The following is a 10,426-nucleotide window of genomic DNA, read 5'->3' on the forward strand; positions in this document are numbered from 1 at the left end:
CTTTGTTCCTTGAAATAACTCATTTGATGTCAATCTGTAAAGGTTGATGGAGACTTATCACCTGGGCAAGACACCAAGTCCGCAACAAGAAACTGCTGCATCAATGCTATCTGCTGAAACCATGGCTTTCCTTGATGAACTTGCCGGACAAATTGAAACAACCGAAAAGGACATTCCCAACGGCCGGCGAACAAAAGCAACCCAGTTTGTGACCACTCATTGTAATAGGCCTCTGATAACCATGGTTGAAAAAGGCCTCTATGTGCGCTTCAAACAAGATATGAAATTCCTGATCTCAGAAAATCACTTCAGCCCTGAGCACGTACAACAGATTAAGGACCATCTTGAAATCACAGACGCCAATGTGGTTGCCTTCACACATGCTTTAGACGAGTGGGACACTGGCCGCTCTCTTGAGAATAGGTATGGGTGGATCGTCGAGCGCCAGTCTGCACGAGCCGCATGACTAACTGAACTGCGTAACGAATTGAAAAAGGATGCCCAAGAACTGGTTGATTTGGAAAGTCGAGTGATCGCAATCCGCGAACGTATGGCCGCAACATCAAACACCATAAACCAAGAGTATAGAGAACATCATGAAGAACTCAAACTATTCTCTATACATGGCAGAGAGACTCAAACCTTTATAGAAAGCAAGGAAGGACTTGAAGCTGCCATGAAGAAGTATGAAGCCGATTGGGCTATGTGGGAAAAACTCCTGTCATTAAAATATGTCAGATGTGGATGCATAGGGATCAAAGATGATTCTTGTTATTATTTCTATTTCTTTTAAAAAAATAATTGCTTTTCGGCTTCCACCACGGCCACAACAAATTGTAATGCCCTATATTAACCGCGATTATTGTTTTGGTGCGGTCAAGCCTTCTTAATTCATCAGGTTGCAAGGTAAGTAGCCCCGAAAGTGAATTGACTATTGTGCATTAGACACAAAGTCGTGTCATTTAAAAAATGTGTTGGATTTCGGACACCTCCGACATGGTGGGATAGTACTGCTTCAAGTGTTGTCCATTTATGGGCATGCGATTTAGCTCGCTATCAAGGTCCCGAAGATGATACGCGCCATTACCGATTACTCGATCCACCGTAAATGGCCCCTCCCATCTAGGTGACCATTTCTCATATCGTGGATCCTTCAAGGTCTCAGAACGGACTGCTTTCCATACCAAATCGTCTTCTACGAAAGTTTTACTCCTAACCCGTTTGTTGTATGCTCGAGCCAATGCACGCTTTTGAGCGTTAATGTTGTTGTAAGCATCTAATCGAGCATGATCAAGTTCTTCCAGTTCTTGTAGCATGGCTTGTTGATAGTTTTCGGTTGTCAAACCATTTTGTTCTGCAACCCGTAGGGCTTTGACCCTCATCTCTACTGGAAGCACGGCATATGACCATATGTCAGAGCAAAAGGAGTACTTCTTGTAGCAGATCATTTCGAAGTGCGGAGAGCCCACAATGTTTCAGACAAAAGATTATGCCAATCACGCGGTTTATCATCTATCATCCATTTGAGCACATTGATGACCACTTTGTTAGATGCTTCAGCCTGACCATTTGCTTTAGGGTAATAGGGAGTAGAGTGAGTCATTTGTATGACTAACTCACTGGTAGCAATATGCACAGCCTCTGAAATGAAGACAGAACCGCGTTCTGCGAGAATTGTTTCAGGGATTCCGAACCAGTGCACAATCTCTTGTTTAATAAAGGTGATTACAGTTTCACCATAGATGGAAGTGTATGGCTTCGCCTCAACCCATTTGGTGAAGAAATCGGTCGCCACTAAAATTCACATGTTGTTTGGAGGATGCAGGGTGAATTTTACCAATGATATCCATGGCCCAACAACGAAATGGCCAAGGTTTAACAATTGGATGCAACAAATGAGCAGGCACTCTATGATGTGGACCATGTATTTGACATTGTTGACAGCCGAGAGCAAATTCAGTGCAATCCTTCATTATAGTTGGCCAGTAATAGCCGTGTCTGCGAATCAACCAACGCATCTTGATTCCTGCCTGATGAGCTCCATAGATCCCCTCATGCACTTCGCGCATAACTCGAAGAGCGTCAGGTCCTCCAATGCACAAGAGAAGCAAACCGTTTGCAAATTTACGATACAACTGATCCTTGTAGAGCACGTAGTTGGCCGCGAAATACTTAGTTCTACGATCATGCTTTCCTTCTGGATTATTATGAAATTGGATTATCGGATACCTCCAATCTGACAAATCCACAATAACAACAAAGATTTCTACAGGGACACCACGATCTTGTAAGGCAGGCATGGTTCTTCTAGAGACCTTAACTATCCTACTCGCTTCTGTTGTCTGAAAGTGCATACCGGAGGCAAGATGCGCCATTTCATTAGCATCACTATTCTCCTTTCTTGGAACATGGACAAAAGAGATTCTATCAAAAGCCTCAACCAGTTGATCTGCTAGAGCATAGTAAGGTAGTAAAGACCAACTTGTACATTTGAATTCCTTAAGCAACTGATTAATTACTAACTGTGAGTCCCCAAGTACCAAAACACACTGAGCTCCCATCTCCTGGAGCATCTCCATCCCAATAATGAGGGCCTTATATTCAGCCTGATTATTGGTGCAACGAAAATCCAACTGAAATGCGAATGGGAATATTTCACCTTCTGGAGATTCAATTGTAACACCAGCGCCAGCTAACGTTTCTGTGCTAGAGCCATCAAAGTGCATTGTCCAGAAATTATTCCGCATGGTTTCAACAAATCCAATCTCAACTTCCTCCATGGATTCCATCTCTGCAGATGGGTGATGAGCCAAGAAATCAGCCAATGCTTGTCCCTTTACAGATTTTTGTGCTACATATTTGAAAGTGAACTCTGAAAGAGCCATAGTCCATTTTCCAATGCGGCCACAAATGATCGGCCGAGTAAGCATTTATTTAATCAAATTAGTCTTGGATATAATATGGACTATTGATGGCAACATATAATGTCACAATTTAATAGCTGAGAAATACAACGCTAAACACAGCTTTTCAACAGGAGTGTATCTCTCTTCTACTGGCGTTAGAATGCGACTCAAGTAGTATACAGCTCGTTCCTTCCCTTAATCGTTATCTTGGGCTAAGAAACTACCAATTAACTTTGCGGCCGCCCTCTAATCGGGGGAACAAGTACTGGAGGGTTTGTAAGGTAACAGTTGATTTCCTCGAAAGCACACTGATGCTCCTCATTCCAAATGAATCGTTCCTCTGATTTAAGACGTAACAAAGGAGAAAACGGCTGGATTTTTCCTGCAGAATTTGCAATAAAGCGTCTCAAAAAGTTTACCTTGCCTATAAAATATTGCAGCTCCTTCTTCGTTGTTGGTGGTGGCGCATCAATGATAGACTTTGCCTTATTCTTATCCACCTCAATGCCCAATTTATGAACCAGAAAGCCTAAAAAGTTTCCAGCCGAGATCCCAAAAATGCACTTTTGTGGATTCATCTTGAGTTTATGAGCGCGCATCCCAACAAAGGTTTGTCGTAAATCGGCAATATGGTCGTTCTGTTGCTTGGATTTAACAACAACATCATCAATATAGACTTCCACAATGCGGCCAATGATATCATGAAAGATCATGTTCATGGCACGTTGATATGTAGCTTCCGCATTCTTAAGGGCAAACGGCATGACAACCCATTCATATGTTCCAAGTGTACCAGGGCATCTAAAAGCGGTCTTGTGAACATCTTCTTCCGCTATAAAAATCTGATTATAACCAGCGTGACCATCCATAAAAGATAACATTTCATGACGGGATGCCCCATCCACTAAAAGGTCAGCTAAGGGCATGGGATATTCATCTTTAGAAGTTGCCGCATTTAGATCTCGAAAGTCAATGCAAACCCTGAGCTTTCCATTTTTCTTTCTAAAGGGAACAACATTAGATATCCAGTCTACATACCTAGCAGTTCGAATAAACCCAACATAAAGTAATCGTTCTATTTCATGTTTTATTTCTGATTGCACCTCGGCGGAAAATCGCCGAGATGACTGTTTATGAGGTTTACAACTAGAATACAAAGGTAATTTATGTTCTACAACACTCCGGTCTAAACCAGGAATCTCATGGTAATCCCAAGCAAAACAATCTTTATACTCCCTAAGTAAAGCTGCCAACTCCTCTTTAAACTCACTGGGAAGCAGTTTGCTAATAAAGAGTGGTTTTGGATCTTCGGGTGTGCCAAGATTGATCTCTTCCCTAGGATCCTCTACCTCCGGTGGAGTATCTTCTAACTCGGCCGGAGCATGGCTGAGGCCTTCTATCTGGATCTCATCTTCAAGTCTTGATTCTGATAAAAACTCAACTAAATTGACCGCCGCGCCTGAATTAGCGGCCTTCTCATGCCAATAGGCCAGCAAGTTTTTCATTGAACTTTCAACCGCGGCCATCTTCTCTGCGTTTCTATGGGCTTCATTCATTAATAACTGAATCAAAAAGTTTAGCCAAAGCAGGACGCTCCGAGTCTTCTACAACAGTCTCGGCGCCAAGTGAAATTAACCTGCGCATTGTAACCCCTGTAATTCTGCCAGTATTGTCCTCTCGTTGCACCTCTGATGTACCAAGATGCTTATCATAATATGCAGCTTCAACCACATTAGCCGTAGCCTTTAACGGCTCGTCATCGGCTTTCACAACCTCAACTTCATCCCCGGACCAGAAAATCAACATCTCATGGAGAGTAGAAGGGATGCACATGTGCTTATGTATCCAATCACGACCCAAAATTTCATTATAAGTCGTATCTGCTTTGATCACATAAAAGCCTGTAACAATACTTTTACTTCCTACCTTGATCTCCAATGGAATCACTCCCAATGTTTGCTTTTTACTACAAGAGAAATCGTATACAGCCAAATTAGATGGTAAAATGTCTTTCTCTGTCTTCTTGAGTTTGGAGATCACAGATAAAGGAATAACATTAACCGCGGCACCACCATCGACTAACACCTTAGAAATAGGATACCCTTCAAAACAAGCAGTAATGTATAGCGGTCTAATATGTTTAACCATCTCAGACGTAGGTTTGGAAAATTGAACCTGAGATGACTCTTCTATGAGAACTTTGGGTAGTACCATCTCCTCCACGTCCCCATCCATGTGGTGAGGCTGGTCTGGCTGAGCCAAAAAGTCAAGAGGAAGAACATACACCATGTTCAGAGTCACAGTGCGTTTTCAATCGGTGGCACTGGAACAGACTCTACGTCATGTTCTCCTACTGCATCGGATCCACCCTGACTAACAAGATTAAGCATAACATCAGGACTGGTGAAACTTTCATTGCATCCAAGAAGATCTTGAACCTGGCCGGAGCTAACAAAGTCACCATTGCGGTCAACCAACTCTTCTCCAAGGTTTAACTCAGGTGGTGTCACCGACCCTAATTCTTCCTCTACTTCAATCATTGGCTGCACATCATCAATAACGAATTTCTCAGGATCAGCAAAGTAAAGTCACAAGGTTCCATGTCTATTGTAGCCAACTCCTCGTCTAAATCAAAGTCCGAATCACCTTCGCCAACTGCTTCAGCATATTCCTGCTCACGTTGGTGAATACGTGCCTCCATCTTGAGTAACAAATCTCTTTCTTGTGTAGTCACCCCATACGTACTAACAACTGAATACATCTTGTGATAACCTTCCAAATACTTAAAGTCTCCTCCAGATATGGGCAAGTCTTCTTTGCTTGCAAATATCTCCACGCCGTCTAATCGTGCCTGGTATAGAATTTTTAGTGCCGCACTTGAAGTATTTTGCACCATGAGAGGTTCAAGTCCAGGATTCTCTGCCAAGGCCTTCATGGTATCCATTTCTTCCCATGTAGGTCCATACAAAGCCAAAGCTGAATGTGTCTTGTGGTATTCCTTCATAGCAACCCAGTCCTTAGTAGAGAAAGGAGGTAATTTGTTTTTAACAACTGCAACCTTCAACTTCTCAAGGGTTGGACTTGGTCGCGGCTCCACCAAATTCGAATGATGCTCTTGAGCCATGGGCTTATTAATAACTTGAGCACCAGATCCACTCAAACGAGTCACACTATCACAATGAGAAGAACTAGGTTCTTTCATTTTATCTTGTACTCGTAACTTAGGCACTGGTTCCTGATAACCACCATTATGGCCTTGACGCCCACTAGTTTTCTCCTGGAGACCACGATAGTGTATGTTGTTCCCACCTTCAAGCCGCATGTGTCTTACTGGACCTGTCTCCACCGAATCTAGCCTTCTAGCCAGAGCGACCTCCCGCTGATGTTGGCGTTTCTGAGTCTTTGTCAAGGGTGCAATATCATGTTATCTCGATGTTCTACCATACCACCTGTTATCGTGAGTCACTAGAGGCTTATATGTCTGCATCTTGCGTTCCCCATACTTTCGTTCACCCCTGTACTCCTGAGCAGAGGTTTGGGCAACCCGGTTAGCACTGTAATCCGGGGCCTTTCCTTTCCTCCGATCGTTACTATTGTGCTTTGGAGAAACAACTCTTTCTTTCGTATCACGAGAAGGACTACCATAAGAAAGCTTCCTCCTGATTGACTTATTCTCACACTTAGGAACATCCTGTCGTTCTCTTTTAGAAACCCCAGTTCCACAGTCTCTTTGACGATTTGACTCCAGCACAAAAGATACGTTCTGAACAGGTTGTGCAGGTAACTTGCGTGCAGGCTTGTCACGACCATTTAAGATATCAACCAGACATAACTCCTGCTGACACCGTCCACATAACACAGTTGGAGCGGGAACGTTACCAACTGTCAGCTTGGAAGGAGAGAGCTTGATGGAGCCAATCATCACTCCTTCAGCCATTGAAAGATCCTTCTGCTTCAAACTCACACCTGCTGATGAAGGAGCGCCGACATGGATCATGTTCACTGTAGCCGCAGGAAAAGGATTGGTATCCACTTTCATTGTAGAACTTGACACGTTAGGGAACCTTAGTTTCCTTGATCAATTAAATCCTGCACCAGATCACGAAAAATTGCACAATTGTTAGTGGAATGTCTCCAAGAATTATGAAACTTACAAAAAAAATTTTCTTTCATTTGTTCAGGACTTGGCAAAACATGCCCATTAGATAATGTAATCAATTTCGCGGCTAAAAGTTGATCAAAGATCAAATCAGCCTTGCGAATTTCAACTGTATATGTGCGTTGTGTAGTTTTAGAAGTGGTGTGAAGTGAACGTGCGGCTGACTCAGTTTTCTCTAAACCCTTGTAAACAAAAGGGCACTTCACTAAGAGCTCGGCCGAATTTATTCCGGCCATGTCGTCGTCACTACTCCATTCTTCAATTTGGGCCGTACTTACGGCCTGACTCATGTAGTAGGTACCCTTCTAAGCGAGCCTCTTATGTAGCTCTTCTCTAAGAATTTCATCATAATGGATTACTCTTGACTCTAGCTCATATAGATCTCTAAAAGTTAATCCCTCAAACTTTTTCCTGAACTCAAAATCAAGTCCGACCAATGCCATCTCCACAAACTCTGATTCTGGTAACTGTGCCTTACACCTGGTCCGGAGACGCTTGAATCTGCCTATATACTCTTGAGCCGACTCAGCCCCCGTTTGAAATGATTTTGCTAGTTCAGCCAGAGGAATATTCTGCTCTGCCTTGTGGAATCAATCATGGAATGCTCACTCCAAGTCCCTCCAATTATGGATGGAATTAGGTGGAAGATTGACGAATCATGAAAATGCGGAACCAGTAAGTGAATTCACAAAAATTGCATACGGTTCTCTTCACTATTAGCTTCACCACACTGTGAAATAAAACGACCGATATGCTCAACCGTAGATTGATATGCATCCCCTGAAAATAGATGGAAAGATAGTACTCTATAACGATGTGGCAATAGGATGGGATCAATATGAGGTGGATATGGTTTCGTATAAGTAGGACGATCCACCCTTTGACGCAGATCCCCCACCATGCCTTCTACCATGTGTTGAATGTCATTAAAAAGTACAGGCCTATTAAGATCTCCAGGCCCCGGTTGCGCCATTTGTTGTTGATGTGGAATCGGTGGCCATCCCTGCTGCGGTGGGATATGAGCCTGATAAGGCGGAGCATGATACAGTGGAGTTTGGTACGGAGTCATAGAATGTGGTGGAGTCTAGAATGATGTAGCAAAGTGTGGTTGAAAGTGCTGGCCGTAACCTTGACCTGTCGGTTGTGTTGGCCATGCCTGCGACCCAAAAACATATTGTTGAGCATATGCTTGTTGACTGCCAGAGTGCCAGGCAATGTGGGGCGCGTGGTAGTGTTCAAATGAGGTGCTTGTTGGTATGATGGATTCTGCGAACGAGAATTTGGATTTCTATGATTTTGATTGTTTATGTTTTGTCTCTATTGGCTGTTAGGAAAAACCTGTTGTGTTTGAGTGGAAGAATGAACGGTCATTGCTGGTCTTATTGGCGTTGGTGCCGTCTAACCACTTGAAGGCGGATTTTGTTGTGTCTGACTGCTTTGCCCTGGCTCAAATGACCAAGGCCGACTACCATCACACTGGCTATTATGCGGCATCTGTGTTCCGGTTCCAGTTTGAAACTAACGTAACCAGGCATTCATCGTCTCTGATTGAACTCCCAAATTTTGATTAAGCTGACCAATACAATTTTCAAGCCTCTGGCCTAACCGACCAATTCCATCATCAATGTTATCGACTTTGTTATGAACATCTTGCCATGTTACATCGAGAGCATTTGTCACTGGTGTACTCACTGGCATGGGCTCAAAAACTGGATTGAAACATGATGTTTGGTTCCATGGTGGCTGCTCTGTTGTCGTTGACACACTAGGTTGTTCGAACAGTGGATTGTAACCTTGTGAGAACCCCCCAGGGAATGGACTAGCCGCAGTTCCAGTAGATACATTTACCGACTCATACGGAGGAGTGTACCCTGGTGGCAGACCCCACGGATAAGCGACCGGGTCATGCGGCCGAGAGGCCGCTCCACTTGTAATTCCTACATGGCCTGAAGACCATGCTTGTGACTGTTGCGGTCGACCAAAAATGGTTTGACTCCCATTTGTTGAGGTCGATACTATAGTAGAGGTTGCGGCTGATGCTGATAAAGCCCCACTCAATGGATGTGAAAAAACCATACTTGTCGTAGTTGTCAGGTTTGGACCCGAGGTTGAACTAGATGTCACTGGAAAACCAGACATATTTCCCACTATATCTCTTGAAGTTCTAGATCTATTTGGACAAAATGAAGAGGTGTGGCCTTCCTGCCTACACCTGTAACAATGATCTCCCCGAGCTTTAGCGTAGGGATCTGGTAACATTCACCCAGCCGTCCCACTGGGTGTGCCAAAAGATATTGGCTCAAAAATCGTCCCGGCCGCGTGTAAATATGCCGGGGTCCTCTTTGGCTTCCACGTGTCCTTCTGGCTTGTGACGTGTGCTAAGGCGTGCCAATTCGCGGCCAATGGGCCAAGCGAGGTTTCAAAGTTGTTATTTGCGCTGATCTAACTTGTAGTCAAACGACTGTGGGCGGAGGAAGGATCACTCTCGGCCGCGGGGTTCTCAATGCCTTGATACAAGGACTTTAACACGGATCGGCTAGCTAGCCGCAATCTTAGTGTTGTGTGGTACGAGTGAATGTTGTGAATGTGATGGTGATTGTGGTTCTTTGTAATTTTCTTAATACTTAATGTAATCAATATAAAGAAAAGACAGGGAAATATAAAGCAAGAACGTAAAAAACAATATGCTAAAGAACGATATAGAAAAGTGCAGAAAGATAAATACCAGTAAAGAAAATGATGAAGTAAACTTGAAAATTGAAAAGAGAGAGGTGTGTTGTGAATTGTAGAATTGTATTGATTAGAAAACAGTGTAGCCGCGTTGAGCGTTTGGTCGAGGACCTCTAACAATGATGCCTACGGTCCCTTTTATAGCAAAACTACATAAAGAATAATAAATGAAATCTTGACACTAATTGTGAGAGATTTATTACAAATGAATCCTAATTGATGATGATTCACAGGAGATACAAATTCCTATTGAAGCTAAGAACCAAAATCTTGGCAACGAATTGTAACGTCTTCACCTCTGATTGCTCCATCATTAAGACGCAGTCAATTTATCAAAACTGACAATGCCTCGTACCTTTGATCAAGCTAGAGTCTAAACCGACATAAATCACAATGGCCATGGTAATATCGTGGCCGCAATAATATCATGGCCGCAGTAATATCATGACCGTAGTAACTTTAGTAATTACTGCGGGTTCGGCTTAGTTGTCATGCCACATGGGCTGTGCCAAATAGGGATTCAAACAAATTCACGTACTTATAAATTCCCATAATTATACAACAAGATATATATATATATATATATAGATCAACCTGCTGTAAACATAAATTAAATTAATTTTTTCACACC

At 43.1% G+C, this 10,426-nt stretch overlaps 1 protein-coding gene across 1 annotated transcript; it reads right to left on the reverse strand.

Moving 5' to 3' along the window:
* Positions 1-1,444: 1,444 nt before the first annotated feature.
* LOC126792112 (uncharacterized) lies at positions 1,445-2,885 on the reverse strand. The gene is made up of 2 exons (XM_050518600.1): positions 1,838-2,885; positions 1,445-1,794 (listed from the first exon to the last, which is right to left on the reverse strand). The coding sequence occupies exons 1-2, from the start codon at positions 2,883-2,885 to the stop codon at positions 1,445-1,447; spliced, it is 1,398 nt and encodes a 465-aa protein (XP_050374557.1).
* Between the last annotated feature and the right edge of the window lie 7,541 nt (positions 2,886-10,426).

This window comes from Argentina anserina, chromosome 4 (assembly GCF_933775445.1).
Source record: "Argentina anserina chromosome 4, drPotAnse1.1, whole genome shotgun sequence".
NCBI classification, from domain to species: Eukaryota; Viridiplantae; Streptophyta; class Magnoliopsida; order Rosales; family Rosaceae; genus Argentina; species Argentina anserina.